At 36.6% G+C, this 18,429-nt stretch overlaps 2 protein-coding genes across 4 annotated transcripts in view; both read left to right on the top strand.

Moving 5' to 3' along the window:
* The window catches only part of ak9 (adenylate kinase 9), a 15,784-nt gene extending 1,053 nt beyond the window's left edge, over positions 1–14,731 (top strand). The window contains exons 1-34 of one of the 2 annotated variants that reach the window (XM_016671933.1): positions 109–427; positions 862–925; positions 1,004–1,056; positions 1,151–1,247; positions 1,446–1,558; positions 1,734–1,889; positions 2,125–2,247; positions 3,243–3,317; positions 3,407–3,508; positions 3,660–3,799; positions 3,898–4,214; positions 4,658–4,776; positions 5,156–5,303; positions 5,397–5,493; positions 5,585–5,649; positions 5,895–6,083; positions 6,953–7,092; positions 7,231–7,434; positions 7,523–7,795; positions 7,939–8,057; positions 8,584–8,803; positions 8,937–9,005; positions 9,084–9,293; positions 9,472–9,690; positions 9,839–10,052; positions 10,141–10,342; positions 11,874–12,020; positions 12,142–12,359; positions 12,448–12,644; positions 12,799–12,968; positions 13,069–13,167; positions 13,911–14,013; positions 14,134–14,248; positions 14,360–14,731. In XM_016671933.1, the coding sequence (XP_016527419.1) occupies positions 335–427; positions 862–925; positions 1,004–1,056; positions 1,151–1,247; positions 1,446–1,558; positions 1,734–1,889; positions 2,125–2,247; positions 3,243–3,317; positions 3,407–3,508; positions 3,660–3,799; positions 3,898–4,214; positions 4,658–4,776; positions 5,156–5,303; positions 5,397–5,493; positions 5,585–5,649; positions 5,895–6,083; positions 6,953–7,092; positions 7,231–7,434; positions 7,523–7,795; positions 7,939–8,057; positions 8,584–8,803; positions 8,937–9,005; positions 9,084–9,293; positions 9,472–9,690; positions 9,839–10,052; positions 10,141–10,342; positions 11,874–12,020; positions 12,142–12,359; positions 12,448–12,644; positions 12,799–12,968; positions 13,069–13,167; positions 13,911–14,013; positions 14,134–14,248; positions 14,360–14,565 (5,076 nt within the window). In that variant the 5' untranslated portion in view covers positions 109–334 and the 3' untranslated portion in view covers positions 14,566–14,731. Of the gene's footprint in view, positions 1–108; positions 428–861; positions 926–1,003; positions 1,057–1,150; positions 1,248–1,445; positions 1,559–1,733; positions 1,890–2,124; positions 2,248–3,242; positions 3,318–3,406; positions 3,509–3,659; positions 3,800–3,897; positions 4,215–4,657; positions 4,777–5,155; positions 5,304–5,396; positions 5,494–5,584; positions 5,650–5,894; positions 6,084–6,952; positions 7,093–7,230; positions 7,435–7,522; positions 7,796–7,938; positions 8,058–8,583; positions 8,804–8,936; positions 9,006–9,083; positions 9,294–9,471; positions 9,691–9,838; positions 10,053–10,140; positions 10,343–11,873; positions 12,021–12,141; positions 12,360–12,447; positions 12,645–12,798; positions 12,969–13,068; positions 13,168–13,910; positions 14,014–14,133; positions 14,249–14,359 lie in introns of those variants that run through there. The other variant, XM_016671934.1, reaches the window with a different exon arrangement.
* Positions 14,732–15,959: 1,228 nt separating this feature from the next.
* LOC103138573 (structural maintenance of chromosomes protein 6) overlaps positions 15,960–18,429 on the top strand; it is a 15,009-nt gene continuing 12,539 nt past the window's right edge. The window contains exons 1-4 of one of the 2 annotated variants that reach the window (XM_007552816.2): positions 15,960–16,064; positions 16,401–16,553; positions 17,246–17,381; positions 17,760–17,865. In XM_007552816.2, the coding sequence (XP_007552878.1) occupies positions 16,419–16,553; positions 17,246–17,381; positions 17,760–17,865 (377 nt within the window). In that variant the 5' untranslated portion in view covers positions 15,960–16,064; positions 16,401–16,418. The other variant, XM_016671967.1, reaches the window with a different exon arrangement.

Here is an 18,429-nt window from a genome sequence, read left to right on the forward strand (position 1 = left end):
TTTTTTTTTTACATTTAACTGATGATAAGGTAATCTGACAAATTTATTGAAAGGCTAGCAAAATATGCAGCAACGTGTGCCCTTCCACGCGCTGAGTTTAAGTTTGTCTCTATGGCAACCAGCAGACAGCTGCTTTGTTTCTCCAAAAGCAACGTCGAAACGTCGACAGTGTTCGTTACCTACAATTAATACACATAGAAGGGGTTATTCGACGATTTAAGACAAAAGTAAGCACAAACGGTTAAATGGGTGACAGTTGATATGGTTAAAAAAAGAAACAATCTTCTTTGAAAGCATTTTAATGTTTCGGTAGTCTATCCGTTGGACAAGCTAAATGGACGCTTTGGTGGACAATCTAATAGAAGATGAAGCTGAGAGAGCGGGTCTCCTTGCCAAACCCACCTGCTTCATTATATTTGGAAGACCAGTAAGTTCTATGAGATATTTACAGTTATCTGCAAGGACCCTTTGGAAATTATGTAGGCTACTTTCTAAAGATAACAGTTCATAAATATAAAGAACAGACTAAATTCTCCACAAAGTATCAATAATTCTGTAACGGCAAGTGAATCCATGAATCAATTAATTATTGATTAATGGATTAAGTAGACTCATCTGCTAAACCCATAAAAAGTAAGGAAACTAAAGATAAGGAAGACAGATGTGGGATGAATAGGGACGGTGTTTTCCTATGGTTTGATTTATCAATGTGCATAAGGCATCAGTTTGAGCTATTGCAGGAAATTACATTTAAGCATGGAAGAAAAACCACTCAAAATTTAAAATAATAATAATAATTCCAAGACATATTCCGTATCCTTGACCTCATTTTCAATGTTTCTTTTTTTCTTTTTTTGACAGGGTGTTGGGAAATCAACATTGGCCAGAAACATTGCAGTCTCTTACAGGTGTATTCTAATTGATGGTATGTTCTTCTCAGATGCTTTGTTTTCATACTTGTATGCCTGGCACCTAATGCATTTCTTATTTAAAAACGTTTCAGCTACAGATATGCTCAACACATACATTAAAACCAAAACTCAGGAAGGAATAGAGGTAAGAGAGATTATTTCTATTAGTTTTCATTAATGTGGTTATATACATCTTAAAACTAATATAATGTCCATGTTATAATTTTAAACCATTTCAGCTTCTGAACATCTTGAACGAAGGGAAAAGTGTCACAAACGATGAGGTTGTGCAGTTGATTCTTGACAGAATTAACAAGCCCGATGTTCAGCACTACGGTAAACTGCTCTAATAGTAAACTAAAACGGTTTAGTACTGCATGCTCTTTAAACACCAAACATTGTTTTTGATAATAAGAAGTCCAAAAATTATCAACCAGAATGTATGAGATTACCTAAGCAAGCAGAAAATAACTATTTTTATTAAAACAGCATGGATGTTGTGCCAATGTTTGGTCATTCCGTTTCTCTGTACAGGCTACGTGCTGAGCTGCCTCCCATACGTAACAGAAGATCCCCAAGAGATCCATGACCAGATTGAATTGATCAAAAACCTCAAGCTAACGCCAGATTTCATCATTAACATTAAGGTCAAATTCGTAGAGTTGAATGTTGTATTTTGTTATTTTGTTATTTTGTACTTCTTTGTAGTTCACATAATCAAAGTGTAATAACAGCACATATTTAGAAAACTTATATAACTTAAAAATTGTTCCTCAGAGTTACTGATATCGTCTATAAACAATGTGTCCTGTCTTTTAACAGTGTTCAGACATTGACCTGGTCAAAAGGTTGTCTGGTCTGAAGCAGCATCCAGAAACTGGGCAGCTACACAACATGAATCTTTGGCAACAGGAAGAGGAGCGTCTTAGGAGGAGCAAGGAACAGGAGATGGAAGATACTGACGAAGATTACGAGGAGGTACTTAGTGTACAAAAAAACATTTTCTACTTCTGCTGCTGTTTCATTGAATCATAAATCACTTAATTTTGTTGTTGGTGGTGGTGGTTTTTAACCTGGATTTGCAACCATGTTTATCATTTTTAGCAAAAAAATAAAATAAAATAAGACATGATAATAGGACAACAACAAACTTCTGAAAAGAATGTGCTCAACTACAATATTCTAATACACCACTTTCCTTTTTTTCTTTCAGCCTGAGGAGGAACCCCTCTCTATGGAAATGTTTGAACAGATGGTGTGGTTACCAGAATACCTGCCCCAAAATATTTTTGCTAAAATCAGCACTTACAAGAACATCGTGCTTAGACAGTTGGAGGCAAGTTAGAATGGCTTTTTTTTATTTTCTAAAATATTCAGTACACACATAAAGTATTGTACTTCTTTTCATTTCAGACAGAAGTGTGTTTTGAACAGCAGATATTTTCTGTTCCTCTTATGTCCCCTGAACACAAGGAATGCTATTTTAAAGATCACCATAGCGATACTGATTTGATTATTCTTTTAGGAAAATATTAACACTAGTTTTAAGTACAATCTTGGCAAATAAGGCTGATTCTGATTTCTATTTGCCATGCATGTAAAATATTCATAAATTTTTAGAATTTGTAAATTCCTAAATGCCAGTTTTAGCAGCACACTAAAAGTTAGTATTTAGGTCTTGGAGAGCAAAACTGGCACCAAGAAATATTTTGATCATTTTTTTAAATTTTGTTCTGCAGTCATTCCTAAATTGCTCAACTCGATTCCTTAATAAAATATTATAGATTGCCACAAAAAACGTTCTTTACGTCTAAAGATTTTAAGAAAATCCTTATCAACTTAAGTTGTGTTTCAAAATATTCTGAATTTTTAGCCACATAAAATGAAGTGTTACTTATTAAAAGTTTTTTTTTCTACTAAAACACACAAAAGGTGGATTTTTATGCATTCCCAATTTGCAAGTGTTAATTGAAATGACTTTCCACATCTTACCAGTGATACATTGATGACTTGTCCAAGGTGCACGATGCCCTTTGACTTCTTGTGTGGGCCATTTTCCAGACAGGCTAAATCCTTACAAAGATTAAGGGTATATAGAAAAATAAAAAAAAATTAAAAAATAAATAAATAAATAAATATATACAAAGAATAAAATTATACATCAGAATTCAGCACATCATATACACACCCTGGATAAAATTGTCATGATTTGCACCAACATAGCCAATGTTTTGCAAAAATTAAATAAAAAATAATGTAATGGAACCAACCTGGGTCATAAAAACTTCTTTGAACACATACCATGTTTGGTGTTGCTTGATATTTTTCCAGGACGTTTTTGCAGAACACAACCCCATCTACCTCTTGGAACTAGATGGAAACGATCCACCTGAAGAACTGTACTTGGTAAAGTTAAAAATGTACATTCAGAAAAGTTCAGCAGCTGATCTTTTTGGTGGACTGACTTTAGTTTATTTCTAATTTTTACCTTGCAGTCTGTGATGGCTCGTCTTGGAACTATGGCTATAAAGCCTGTCCCTGTTCCAGTCCTGCTCAGTCAACATGTTGAGGAAGAACTAACAGACACGATTGCCACAGCAAGGCCATCCTCATATTTTTCCTTAATTTTCATTAATGAATAAAACCTCCTACTAATTTGTTGGTGGAGTCTTTAAACACTCCTTCTCTGACGGAACTTCTGCAAATTTGACTTGAATCAGTGTTAGCAGGTATTTCTCTCTTTCATAGGAAGACCTTCTAAGATTCATGACCTCCATCAGAATTGTGGCCCCTGGCTTTCGGTGGAGAAGAAGCCGCTGGGGCAGAATTTGTCCAGTTGCTCTGAAGGAGGGCAACATTATTCAAGGAGAGACAGATTTGTGTGTGGGGTGAGTGTTCTTTAATGAATTATTCTCCTTAAATTGACTGGCCTACCACTAACAAATATGACTGGATAAAAACCTTTCCCTGCTCAACTATTGTACAGCTTTCAGGACAAGTTGTACATACTTTCATGCCAGGACGCCTACCAGAAGTTTATCGCAAATCCACGCAGGTACCTACTGCCTCCAATGCCCAGACCCCCTTGCAAGGTTTGCATCATTGGCTCTTCTCAGACTGGAAAGAGCACCATGTGCAGTCTTCTAGCTCAGCACTACGGTGCTGTGGTGCTCGATTTAGAGGAGCTGATAAAGCCATTTTTAGCCAAGGCTGACCAGGAGAGGTTCGAAAAACTTAGAGACATCACAACACCTACTGTAAAGAGTATGAGGAAGAAGAAGAAAGCGCGAGAAAACACTTCAGGCAAGTTGGGCCTTATCTAAGATTTCATATTTTCACATAAAATATTATCCTTTATCAAAGTTGTGTAGCTATATACAAAATATTACTGATCTTATGTTACCCTTATATTTTTTATGTGAACAAAAGGAGTTTTTATCTTGTTAACTAAAAATAATTTGACATTCATACCTCATTAACATTAACCTTTTGTCAGTTTGTCACATTACAGCCACTGCTTTTTTGGTTTTTGTAATAGACATAATCAAATAAAATCAAAATCATTAAGTAAAAAATGATGCATGGTTTTCTGATTGTTTTAAAATAAATATCTCAAAGATGAATTTGCAAAATAAAGTCATATGTCATTTTCTACAGGCATTATATATTTTATATATGTATATGCATGTTCACACACATACATAGTATGTGTGTATGTGTAATTTTGTGTTGTGTGCTGCTCTCAGTGGCGATGGATAATCCACAAGTAACTGCTCTGGTGCAACAAGCCATTGAGGATGCCAAACAAATGGCCATACCGCCCTTTGAAATGTATGTTAATGCACTGAAAGGTCGAATGGAAGAGGTACGTTTCAAGTTCAATGTTAGCAGTGAGCTTGTTTTCCTGTTTTATTGATTCATCATTCTTATTCTTATCTATTATTTTCCTTCATGTATGCAATATGTTACATTTTAAAATCCTGAACATGTACAATGGAAAATAGAAAATCTACTATATGCACACAGGCAAAGCATTCAATATATATTTGTCCTGTAGACAGTATTTGTTGTTGTTTTTTAAATTCACAAAATACATGCACATTTTCAGTTTTTTAATTAACCCACTCATGCATCACTTTTCTTTTAATCTGAGTATGCTTTTCTTAATTGATGTACAGTATTATTTTTATTACGTTGTCAATTTTGCCTTTAAGTATATTAGCATTAAAGTGTTTATGTCACAGATAGAGACAATGAACTCCAACTCTGAGGACAAAACAGGATGGGTGCTTGACAACTTTCCCAAGAATCTTTCTGAAATGGATGTCGTTCAGCAAGTCGGAACCCTGCCAGACACAATCATCTGTCTCAAAGACACTGATAAACATTACAGTGGGGGCATACTTCGTGCATTTGTTTTCTCCAAGTTTCCCCTTAGACCGTGTTTTTAATGTGTCCACTTTATTGTGTATGTGTACAAAACAGTAATGCAGAGAATTTATGAGCAGAATAAGGAAAGCGTGGACAAAGAGATCGAGAAAAGATTACAGAACCAACCGTTTCTGCGAAGTGAAACACTTTTGTAAGTTCAGACTCAGTAGCCTTCTCCAGTTTAGAGTATTTAAGTGTTTTTGCACATTTCTAATACAGTGTTAAATGTCTTCCCACTTCAGCAAAGAAAAGGAGCAAGAATCAGAGACACTGACAGACCTACTGGCGATTATCGAAGAGGAAGAGGGTATTATGTCTCCATGTGCTTCTAGAACTTGTATATTTTGGTAGTGTCATCTTTTCTAAGATAATTCAGAAGAACTTAAATATATTGATGTTGCCTGTCCAGTAGACACAGACAAAATAAACCAAGCAGTCGATTGTCATAATTTGAATTAATCGGGACAGTCTGAACAAAAATGAACAGAAGCGCCAATGATAAAGATTTAAACTTGAATCCCTTTCTCCTTTTACTCTGTGCTGTACTAGTAGAATTACCAGAAGGTATGGAAATGGACTATGCCAGCATTCCAGAGATGAAGGAGTATAGAGAGCAAATTGAGATATTTGAGGCGGAGTGGGATCAAATGCAATCGAATATAACAGTAAGCCACTTCGATGTTGAGATTGGGAGAAAGAGCCCTGACGACTTGCTTCAAGAAATTGTCAAAGAAATGGAAAGTGAGTGTACAAACCTGTTTGAAATCATCACAATAAACTTTTAAGGTTTTGCAATTTGAATGGAAATTATAGTGCCTTTTTAGCATTTTTGTACTTAAATATTTCAAATTGCCAAAAATGCTATAATCAAAGAGTAACATACGTATGTGTAAAAAGTGTCTTTTAAAATTAGTATTTCCTTTACTAAGGGGGAAAAAATATCCAAAACAACCTGGCCATGTGTAAAAAAAATTCCTTCTTGTCAACGATCATAGCTGATAGCAACTACTACCATTTATTAGAAAAAAACTGGCAAGGAGTCCTTTTAAAATATGTTTTTGAATTCTGCAAAGGTTTTTGATCATGAACAACCTGTTCAAGGTTATGCGAAAATTTTCAAGTTTGATTTAAATTCAAGCATGTTATGTTGTTTTTTTAGAATATTTAGTCTACTTCATGCTGTTAGACAGGTGCAATTTTTATATAATCCTTTATCTCTTGAGACTTTTCTCATTTAGAAGAAAGACATGTTACATACATAAAAAAAACACAAAAACAATAATAAAATCTACTAAAAGTGATTTATTCACTGAACAGGTCTGGCATTAATCCAGTTTGAATGAATTTGGACGAAGCTATAAATAAAATGTGGATTAAACATGGCAGATAATCACTATTTCACACAGAGCCAGGTGGGGTTAGAAAGCCTTTTGCCCTAATAAACAAAACATTTTGTATTTGAAAACTGCATTTTGTGTTTACTCGAAGGTTATCTTTGTCTGATATTGATATGTATTATGCTCTCAAATATTTAAGTGTGACAAAGCACAAAAATAGAGAAAATTTGTGAGAAAATAAAGTCTTTTCATCTTTATTTCCATCACCTCTAGGACCATTTCAGTACGTGGCTTGGGAGTTTTCTTCAGTTGACCTGATCGAGGAGGAAGAAGATCAGGAGGCCTTAACAGCATTCGAAAATGAAGAAGAAGATAGTGACGAATCAGAAGAGGAAGAAGAGGAGGAAGAGGATGTACTGACAGATACTTTTGATTTAAAATTGATATTACAAATCTATTTAAACCTAAAGAAGATGTAGATCTTTTATTTTGTAGATAAATATATATTTTTTATAATCTGTAAGATCATCTTTGTTCAACCAATGTTACAGTTTGAACCAGCAAGCAAGAGGTTGTTGGGCGACACCAAGCATTTCTGCCCTGTTGCCTTCAAAAGAAATAATGTCCTGTGGCCAGCGACTGACAAAATCTCAGCTAAGTACCGTGAACGGACTTATTACTTCTCCACCATAGAGGCCAGAGACTCCTTCATTGAAAATCCTGGCCACTTTGTTGCACAAGGAGAGCTCCTTAAGGTAAAGCAGCAAGAATGAGAATAAAGAAGTATTTTTTTTCAGAATAAGATAGAATCACTTACGTGTTTCTATTTTCCTCCTATGCAAGCCTCCTCCCTTGCGAATCTTTATGCTTGGCGTTAGAGGGTCAGGCAAAACGACTAATGGTGAATGGCTTGCAAAGAAACTCAAGCTTTTCCATATTCAGTTCAGAGAGCAACTGCAAACGAAAATTATGGCCAAGACATATAAGCCAGTTCCCTCTGCTGATGAGGCCGTGTACCTAAAAAGTGATACTGAGTATGTGGAGGAGCAAATAAGAGCAGAAAAGGGAGAGGAAGAGGAAACAGAAAATACATCTGGCAACTTGAACATTGATGAGGTTTGATTCATTTTTATTTTATTTTTATTTTATGTTTTTTGCTATTGACGTTTAAGGTTTTTTCTCAAAGTTTTAAAAGCAAGAATGTTGTTGTCAGGATAAAATATTTGAACAGAACTTCTGTGTTTTTATAATCACAACAGGAGGTGTTTTTGACTGAAGATGAATTAATCATCAAAGCCTACCTAGCCGATGGAGAGCCATTGACTAATCAAGTTTTGGATATGGTTATTTTACCTTACTTTCGAGAAGAACCATACAAGTAATTATCACCAGACATTCTTCATTTTAGGATGTACTTCACTAGAGTAGTTTTTTTTTTAGTACCCTAAAGTTGTTTGTTTGTCCACCCATCCATAAATCCATGTATCCATTTTATTAAACACCATGTGGCAACAACAGTTTATTTTGGATTATTCTGGGGGAGGTTACTGTAATACCGTTGTCGAGTTTTTGGTCCTGAAGATTGGCTGTAAACAGCCTGAAGACATATCTGGAAGCCCCTTTCGCCTCTTGCACTCAGGAACATTGGGATTGGGTGCCATGCGAGTCAGGTGACAGGCAAGCATGTGGGGTCTGGATTTTCAGCTGCCCTATCTGTCTTCGGGGAATTATGTTAGGTCCTGTCTCCATTAACGACCACTATGCTCAGAATCTTATTTTGAATTCAAATGTAGTTAATGTACATAACACCATGCACCTTTTTCTTTTACATCTTTAGTTGTGTTGGTTATAGTAAACACTTTTTCTCGATTTTTGTTTTTCATATACTAATATGTACTTTCTAGGTCTGTAGGCTTCATCTTGGAGGGTTTCCCCCATGATCCTGAGCAGGTGGAGTTCATGTTGGAACGACAGCTATTCCCTGATCTTGTTGTTGTCATGGAAGTTGAAGCCACAGATGTCCAAAGACGCCTGTTGCCAGGCTACCTTGAGAAGTGGCGCATGCTCTACCACAAGCATGAAGAACAGATAAAACTTCTGCAACATCTGCGGCAAAAAAATCGAGTATGAATGTGATTTCTTTTGTGTGTGTGTGTGTGTGTGTGTGTGTGTGATGACAGATTGATTTTTAATCATTTCTATTATGTTATTTCCTTTACTAGTGTCTAAATCATTTGTTTTTACTGCTTTGATCTAGGATGAAATGATCGCCAAGAGAAGGGCTGAACTCATAGAACTGCAAGAGGCTGATGAGTCCAGATTTACCGTAAGCAAACTCATCAATACCTTGTTATCTCACTTTGGATTTTAGATGTTCTTTAATTTTATATATCTAAACAAATAGTTTAGGCACCAGATAAAAGAAAATGAGGAAGAAGCAGACGATTTCGCCAACATGGAAGAGATAGATGCTATATTGGAGGTGGAATTTCCTGAAACTGGCTTCAATGAGGACATAGAGGAACAGGAGACTGAAGAGGCAGCGACTGAATGGATTGAGGAGGAAATAGAAGACCGCTTTGAAAAGGATTCTGCAAACATTATGACTGTGATGGTATGAGTAGAGAAAACCATTAAAAGCTAATAAGTGGAAGTCTAATAACCACTCTGGAGAGCGTATGACTTCTGAGCATGTCTTCTCCAACTCTCTTTTCATGTTAATGTGAAGATCCTAACATCCTTGCATTTTTTAATGGTCTTCTGAGTTTTTCCATGTGTCGTTGTAATCTCAGGAACTCATCAGTGAAAATGACATACCCAAGCTGGAATTCAATGCATCTCAAAAGTTAGAAAAAATCCAGAATCGCATGCTCCACAAAATCAACCCCATGATAACAAACAGGGAGTCACTTTTCCTATCATGTCAGCAAATCTCATACAGACTCGCAGAAAGTCTGCTGCTCTACTCCTATAAGCTTAACAGTGCCTTTGACTGTGCAGACCCTGTCCAGGTTAGTATAATTAAGGAAAATGTGAAGTAACAGCTGTGCTTCTAGAGATTTTAAAAATGATTTGACATTCATTTATATTTATTTCTATTTTGAGTTTGGAAACTGACTGATTGCCTGTGTTGTTCTTTTTTTTCCACATATAACCCAGCAATACGACGAGGACATAATTCATCCAATCCATTGGCCTCTAAATTCCTCATATCCCCTCATCCTCGGTCCGTTTATTTACTTTTTTCGAACCAAGGAAAACCGCAGCAAATTCAAACTGAACCCCTTAAAATACCTTCGACAGCCAACCCCCACCACTTCCTTCCCTATAAAAATAGCAGTGACTGGACCTCCTAAAGCTGGAAAAACCACTGGTAAGTCTCGGGGCAGCTGCAGATGATTCTCAATTGTCAAGAAAGCGTCAAATGACTTTTTACTTTTGTTAACCATTTATCTCTGTAGTGTCAAAAATGTTTGCTGATAAATATGGTTTAGCTCGGCTTTCCATTGGGGCAGCAATGCGTCTGGTGTTGAACTACAAGGCGCACACCAACCTGGCTGTGGAGATGAAAAAGTATCTCACACAGGGCCTTGTTGTACCTGATGAACTGGCTATTCAGTGTCTGGAAGTGGCGCTCCTTAGCTCTGTATGTAGCATTCGAGGGTAAGATATGTTTTTTTTTTATTATTTATACAATATTATTTGAAATGACACCTTGGTATCTATATCATTTGCAGTTTGTTGAAATGGGTTGCGTTTCAGCTACAGATATCTGCATTTTATTTGAAAGACCAACAAAGAAGCGCAGAAACAAATTTTTATAAATTATGAATTGAGAGAAAAAAAGATGCACATACCCCCTCCTTCTCAAAAAGAGATGCGTGCATCAGATTTTATTCCACTTTAATTAACACTTTGTAGAGCGACCTTTTACTGCACTTTACATGTGCAACTCTTTTGAGGTATGTCTACTAGTTTTGTGCATTTAGGTGCTGAATTTCTGCTCACTCTTTCTTGCAACATTGCTGAAACTCACCCAGATGGGATCCAGAGATTCTGTGAACATTTTTAAGTCTTGTCACATGTTCTCTGTTAAATTTAAATCAGGACTTTAACTGGGCCATTTTAACACATGCATATGTTTTGATCTACATCATTCTATTTTAGCTCTACCTTTATGTTTAGTCTCACCACTACAGGAATGTGAACCTTTACTCTGCTCTTAAGACTTTCCAGACTCCATGGGGTTTTCATCCAATACTGCACGTTCTCTGCTCTATTTATTTTCCCATCAGTGCTAATTGTTTTGTGTAATCTTTATATTGTGTAATCACACAACTGCTTTTGGATTTCTTTCAACAATGGCTTTCTCCTAACTACTGTTCCATGACAGACAGATTATGGATATGGGGTGAACAATCCACTCCATATCCATAATCTGTCCACAAATGCTCCAATATGAGATGTGGATCTCTGTTGCTCTCCATGGTGTGAGTTACCATGAGCATCTCTGCTGCCTCTCTGATGAATACTGTCCTTAACCGGCCAAATGTTCTAGGTAGAATTGAACTTTGCTTCTGTGAGATGTTCAAAATCATGTCATTTGTTTAAAGATTTGATCCTACTTTAAACTTCCACACAGCTTTGTCTCTGACTTGTTTGCTGTATTCTTTGGTCTTTGTGATGCTGTTTGCTCTCTAATGTTGTCAACAAACCTCTGAAGCCTTCACAGAACATCTGTCTTTATCCTGGCATTAAACTGATAGCAGAAATATTCCCTAATTAGGTGACTTCTGAACGTAACGAGTTACACTGCATCTTTTTGTGATACCGGAGAAAAAGGAACTGAATACAAAATAAAGTCACAGTTTTCCCAGTTTTATTTGAAGAAAAGTGTTTAAAAAAAAACATGAATAATTTTCCTTTTACTTCACAATTATTCGCTACTTTTTGCTGGTCTTACAAACTAAATCCAAAATGTGTGGTAGTAACATGAATTTTGAAACGAGTCAAGTGTTATTGATAGCTTTAGAAGGCCCCGTAAGTCTAGGAGTGTTTATTTATTTATTTATTTTTTTATTCTGTCATCTAAAGTTTGAACAAGAAAATTATCTTTTTTGATGCAAGGAAAAAACGGCACAGCTTCTAGTTATGCGAGTGTAAAAACAAATCTCTGGTTTAATTTATGTTTCAGGTATGTACTGGATGGCTTTCCAATGACCCTTCAGCAGACAGAACTCATGGAGTCTCAGAACATCATACCTATACTAGTGTTTGAGCTCCAAATCAGTACCGTAGAGGTCCTTCTGAGAGGCCTTTCTGACAAGATGAACCCCAACAAGTAAAACAGCCTTTATTAAAAACAGTAGTTTCCTTAAATACTGCAAGTCTGATAGCTGGTTGAAGCAAGAAAATGAAAATCAATGCAAACTCCGCCCATGCTTTATTTTTCATCATTGTAGGCCTTACCTATTACATGACAGCTCTGAGATCTTGCACAGTTGGGATTCGTCTTACAAGAAAGAGGTTGAACATGTTAGGCCGTACTTCCAAGAACAGCATCAGAACTGGTTCACGCTCGATGGCTCTAAAAACAAATGGTGGATGTGGAAAAATATTTTACAACAAGTCGACATCAGTATGAAATGTGTGAATTCCTACATGAAGAGGAGATATAGTGGTAAGTGTTGGAAAAACTGTAAAGAAAAAAAAAATTGCTAAAACTTTTTATGTGCAGCTCTTTAATTCCAAACATTATTTCTAAACAGGGAAAGCTGCCTGCATAAACAGGCTGTGCATCACACCCAAAGAGCTTAATAGTCGCATTGGGGAGTTTGGCCATTACTGTCCTGTCTGCCTTGCTCTCTTCCATCACCTGGTGGATTGCTCAGAAACTGCAGACTTGACTCATGCTGCTGAGTACAAAAAGTTTTATTATCGCCTATGTGGCGGAAACCATCTGGAGGTCAGTGTACGATATTTACATAATATGATTACTTACATATGGTTACGTTCTCTTTTACACACGCTCCCTGTATTGAATTGAATGTACGACCAAATATATGGCTAAAGTTGTGCTTAAGGAAGATAACAATTGCATTATATTCTTTTGGCAACAGATATTCCTGTCAAATCCTGACGAGTTTTTGGCACCTTGTTGTCCATACAACCTCCCTGAGCCCCACCTACTGCCAAGAAAGCTGACAGAGTTGCAGGTGAAAAACAAATTCCCACAGCAGATTGAATTGAAGGGATTCTGTCCTGTCACTTACAAGGATGGAAACCAGAGGTATGCATTGCTGGCAAAAATTATAATTCATCATCCATAAAAAAGAAAAGTAGCTGTTTTGTCATATCTTTTGAACGTGTCTAAACATTGTTTTTTGTAGGTATGAATCACTGGTTCGAGGACTGATGCAATATGCAGTGGAATACAAGGAAAAGCTTTACATCTTTGAGACAAAAGAGAAGCAGGAGAAGTTCATGAGGTAGACGATACAAAACAACTTTTTGCTATATTATGCTCTCATTGCTCTTTTATTTTTACTCTTAATTATTTCTGATATTCAAACTAATTTTTAATATCGAGCTAATGTAAGTTGAGTAAATATGAAAATAATTTTTTATGGTGATTTAGTTCATCAAGGGAAATAACTACCCAAACTAATCTGGCCCATTGTGAAAAAGCAAGTCCCATCCCAATCACCCCCTTTTTAGTCATGAATGATTTTGAAATCTAAATAGAATTTCAGTAGCCATTACAGAAAAACAGATTTTCTGGAAAATTCTTCAGTCCTTATGGAAAATCTCAAGGAGTCACAAAAAGACAATGATCTGAAGAGCACCAGCAAATCCAACTCTGACTGGCTAAAAAAACAAAACAAAGCAAAGCCAAGATTTTGGAGTGGCCCAGTCAAAGTCTGGACTGAAATCCAGTTGATAGGCTGAGGCCTTAAAAAGACTGCCCATGCTTGAGAAGCCTCCAGACTGGCGGAATTAAACTAAATCCCAAAAGATGTTCATGTTCTGGCCAAAGAGTGGCACAAATAGTTATTAGGTTTAGGCAAAATATCCAAGTGTGACAAAAGGGCACAAACAGGAGAAAATCTGTAACAGGGTAACAATGTTTTTACATCACTGTATTTCTGTTTTTGTCTGAAAATAACAGTTACAGGTTTTGTTTTAAATGACAATGGAATTAAACATTTTTGCCTGGTATATGTTACCAAAGGACGCCTGAACTCTACTGTGACCAAAAGCTGCCATGTAAGGTCCCTCCTCTTGATGAGCCTGTTCCCCCCACTTCTCTTCCAACACTGGGCTACCTGGAACAGGTTAGACACACTGTCCCCCCGACTCATGTCTTTTTAAAGTTGAAATTTTCATTGCATGCATTTTACGAGTGTTTTTGCTGTTCTGAATCAGGTTCGAGTTGAACTTGTTTGTTTCTTTAGGGAGTGGCAGAACCAGTGATCAAAGCCATGACAGCTGTTGGGTCTCTCAAACCAAAGTATCCTTTTGTCAGTGTAAAAAGATCAGCTCTTGTGTATGTGGCCTTCTATTTGAAAGGTGAGCAGACTGTCAAAGGTGCATGTACTTAAACTAAATCATTAATCAAGTTTTATGACGACAAAGAATCTAAGTGTTTTTATTACTATTATTGTTGTTGTGTTTTACAAGCTTTCAATCAAAAGTCCACTGGCTGTCTTCGTCAGAAGTACAAGAAAAAGCTTGCATCATTTGAAGAGAACTGTGCGCTCATAACCTACCTCAGTTCAGCAATGACAGGAGCCTACAAACCTCCCGGCGAACGTCCCATAGATTTTGACTTTAAGCTCAACAGGTTTCTGGCACTGGGAGCTCCGGGAGCCACTGACGCTCTGTAGCTACATCTCTTCTGGGTGTTCTTTCAGCATGGTCATTTAGCAGTAGTGCAGTTCTGTGTTTGTTTATGTGTATCAATAAAATTTAAAATCTGTGACTTTTGGAAATGTGCAATCTGTAATGAAGCATATTTCTCTTTAAATAAAAAAACATTGGCTTCGATCATTATTCAGTCTTGTTTCTAGCGATCCAAAAGCTTTAAAAGAGTCTGGCAGAAATACAGTTATTTAAACACTTTTTAGCTTTGGTTTTTATGCTGGCAATTTGAACTGAGTCTAGGTTGCCATAAAAAAATGATAAGATGAAATGCAATTAAATGCAGAGCTGAATCCTTTTTGTCACTTATATGACTCCCTCTCAGTAATTAGGGTCAAGGGTGTTGCTGTTAATAAAATTGCATCTCACTAAACAACTCGATTTGTGCAGAAATTCAGGAGAGAGGTTTAATTGCTGGGAAGAAAGAACACATGAAGAATGAGGTGTTTTGGATATATGTGAAGATGTGCACAAAAGTAGCCACTTAAAAAAAAATTTAATAAAGTTATTCTCTGTGACAAAGACCCCTTTATACCATCTGAGATGTTTTGAAAAAAAAACTTTCCAAAGGAAAAAGGTGAACACAACCATGATTGTGAATGCATCTCATGTTGACAGAAATTAGTCTGAATTAGATAATCGAAGCTAATTGCCTGAGCTTCCATTATCCAAGGGAGTGGGATTATTTACAATTTTGCCTATAAAAACGCTGCCTTCAGGAAAAGAATTGGATCGACGATTCAGGAGGACAATGCTTTTCCTCCTGACACTGTGCCACAATGCAAAAATGGCAAGAAAGTGGCTAAGATATGAAAATATTGCAACTCGGGGGTCAGACAGAAAATTCCTAAGATATTAATTAATCTATTTCAAAATCTGTTAATAACTTTGATAAACTTGATTTATTTCTTAACAAAAGGCTGTGTGAAATATGATCCAAAAGCCATTGAAGTTCAGGAGATTAATAAAACATCTGAGAACACTAAAGCAGTAAAGTTGGTAAAAAAAAAATCTAATTTTCATTTTAAAATATTTTGTCACTGTAAATTGAGTGAATAAAATTATGGTGTACCCTATTGTACTCACAAATTAGATAGAAACAGGAAGTTGAACTAAAATAAAAATTCACAACTAGGTCCTTCATAAGAAAAGGTCTGCATGCCTTCTCTGAAGGGTGGTAACAAAAATTATTTGCACTGCAGTGTTTATGGCATAAACCCCTTTTTCTGAAAAATTCTGCTAAAAACCTTGCGGTATTTCACATCTAACTACTTCCACATACTTTCATCTAGAAATGCCATTTAAAGCCAAAAGATGTAATCATATCCTTCAAATTCATCTGGATGGTAGAAAGGGGAATTTCTTGCACTGTTTGATCTCATCTGTTCTCGCGATGTTTTGTTGGAAATAGCGCGAATTCGATAGACACCGGTTCGGTGTTTTGTTGCTGAGCCACACAAACTAGGTAAGAGGTCAGCCCATACGTTAATTAACGTCTTTCCTTTGTTACTCTTAATAGCATAAAGTCAATTACAATGCGCCTAGCAGCTTCTTTAATAGATAACCCTCGTCTATTTTTGTTTAGCGGGCAAGGTTAATTAGCCACACAAGCTAACTGGCTGCAATAATATATAAAGTATACCTGTGGCAAAAGAAATGCTAACATTTCACTCCTAATAACCGACGGAACGAGTCTCACTAAATGGGAGTACAGTGGCGGGATGAGACGCGCTTAAAAAAAAGCTAATTCTTACTTAATGCTAGTCATTTTTTTCTTTCGGTTTCGTTTTGTCCTTAAAAGTGAGGTCGGGTGTCCAACATGTCGAAGCGAAGAAACACAGCTGTTAGTGAAACCCCAAACAAACGTCTCCGACCCGAGAATGGTGAAAATGAGGACGACGAGGATCAGAATATTGCTGAAAGTGAGCAGGGAGACTCCGCTCTGAGTAAACGGGTAGGTAATATTACATCTATGTTTTTCTGCAGTGTATTTTGGGGGAATTGTATGTACTAGACTAACATGAAGTAACTCATTAACGAAGAAGTTGAGGAAAAATGATATGTGTGTCGAAGTGGATTATCTTAAAAGTGCGGCATGCATTTCTATAAAAGGGCTCCAGAATGAATACATCATAGCAGAAATTATAGCTGCTAATCTATCTTTTGGTCTATGTTTCTAGCAGCTTTACACTTCCAGTTTTTGCTCATTATTCTGAGCATATTCTCTTAAACTCAGATAAATTGCATGTAGAGCTTCTGTAAACATTTAGTTTACATTAATTTTGCTGCAGATTCTGATTTAAATTTATCCCTGGGCTTTGACTGGGTTATTCTGACACACGAGTATGAAAACTGGCATACCGTTTACTATATGGCAAAACCTTCTTATGAAATTTGATTGCATTAGACTTTCTTTATGTTATGAGATTAAAAATGACTGTTGATCATGCCAACATTTTGAAAAACCATTACTCATTTTCCTTTACTTCCATTTTATTTCTATGTTGGTCTATCACATAAAATGCTACTAAAATTCATTGGAGCTTGGGGGCTTAACGTCAAAAAATGTGGAAAGGTTCAAGAAGTATTTCTCAAAGTGCTGAGGAATTAAGACCATAAGCCCTCTCATTAACTTTTTGTGTATAGTTTCAGTGTTCTGGTGATGTGGTGAGTGATGCAGGGATAGTGGAGAGCATCACTCTGAAGAACTTCATGTGTCACTCACTTCTTGGACCATTTGCATTTGGTTCCAATGTCAACTTTGTTGTTGGTAATAATGGAAGTAAGTCAACATCTATAATGTTTGAAATGTCTTTAATTGAATCAATCTTTTGGAGATAATTTTCTGGATAAATTAAAATTAATATTTCAAACAGTATTTTTTACACAATATAACTTCGGGTTTACAGATTATCTTAATGTGTAGTTTGTTACTTAAAAAAAAGGGCATTTGCTTGTCAGCATTTCATTACTAAGTAAGAGTACAAGTAGATGTTTCTGCGTGAGTCGATCACACATGACACTTGACAGTCTCTAAGCCTTATTGGATTCCTGTCGTGGTTTAAACTTGACAATGTAGATCAGCTACCTTTTTACAATACCCGTTGTTTGTCTTTGATTTTCTCTAACTTCTGATCTGTATGCAAACTGTTTGTAACAGGTGGGAAAAGTGCCATTCTGACAGCTCTCATAGTTGCGTTAGGAGGGAATGCACAGGCTACAAATAGAGGATCCTCCTTGAAGGGTTTTGTGAAAGAAGGAGAAAGGTAAAGATTTACCAAATGTATAGTTTTTATGCATTTGATGACACCGTGTAAAAGCCTAGCATGCTCTTTGATCCACAGAATAATCTATTCTTTTATTTTTCAATACCATTTCTTAGTGGGGAAAGAAAATGTCACTTTCAGCAAATTAAATACTGGTACCACTGCTGTTAATACTTTGTACCATCCACTTTTGCCAAAGCGCCAAATCTTATTCTTCACCTATGACAAATAGGAGCATATAGACCTCTGCTCCCTCCCTGCCATTGCCTGCCCTGCTTGCTCTGTTTTTGTCCTGTCTTGCTTTGCACATCCTCAGAATCTACATATTGTGGATCTGGTCAACCAGTCTCTCAATGCAATTCATCAAATTTTCTCGATGAGAAGACTGGGCACAGGAGAGCCCTCTTGTCCTGCAGGGACACGCCCGGCGGGATACACCTGGATTTATTCTGCTGTTTGGAGCTTGCGGATACCTGGCTTATCGACAAATTTGTGACAGACTTTGGCGAACTAGCGAACACTCAGACTGTTGGCGTGGACAGAGACGCAAGTTGGATGCAAGTC

This window comes from Poecilia formosa, unplaced genomic scaffold (assembly GCF_000485575.1).
Source record: "Poecilia formosa unplaced genomic scaffold, Poecilia_formosa-5.1.2 Scaffold53, whole genome shotgun sequence".
In the NCBI taxonomy this organism is placed as follows: domain Eukaryota; kingdom Metazoa; phylum Chordata; class Actinopteri; order Cyprinodontiformes; family Poeciliidae; genus Poecilia; species Poecilia formosa.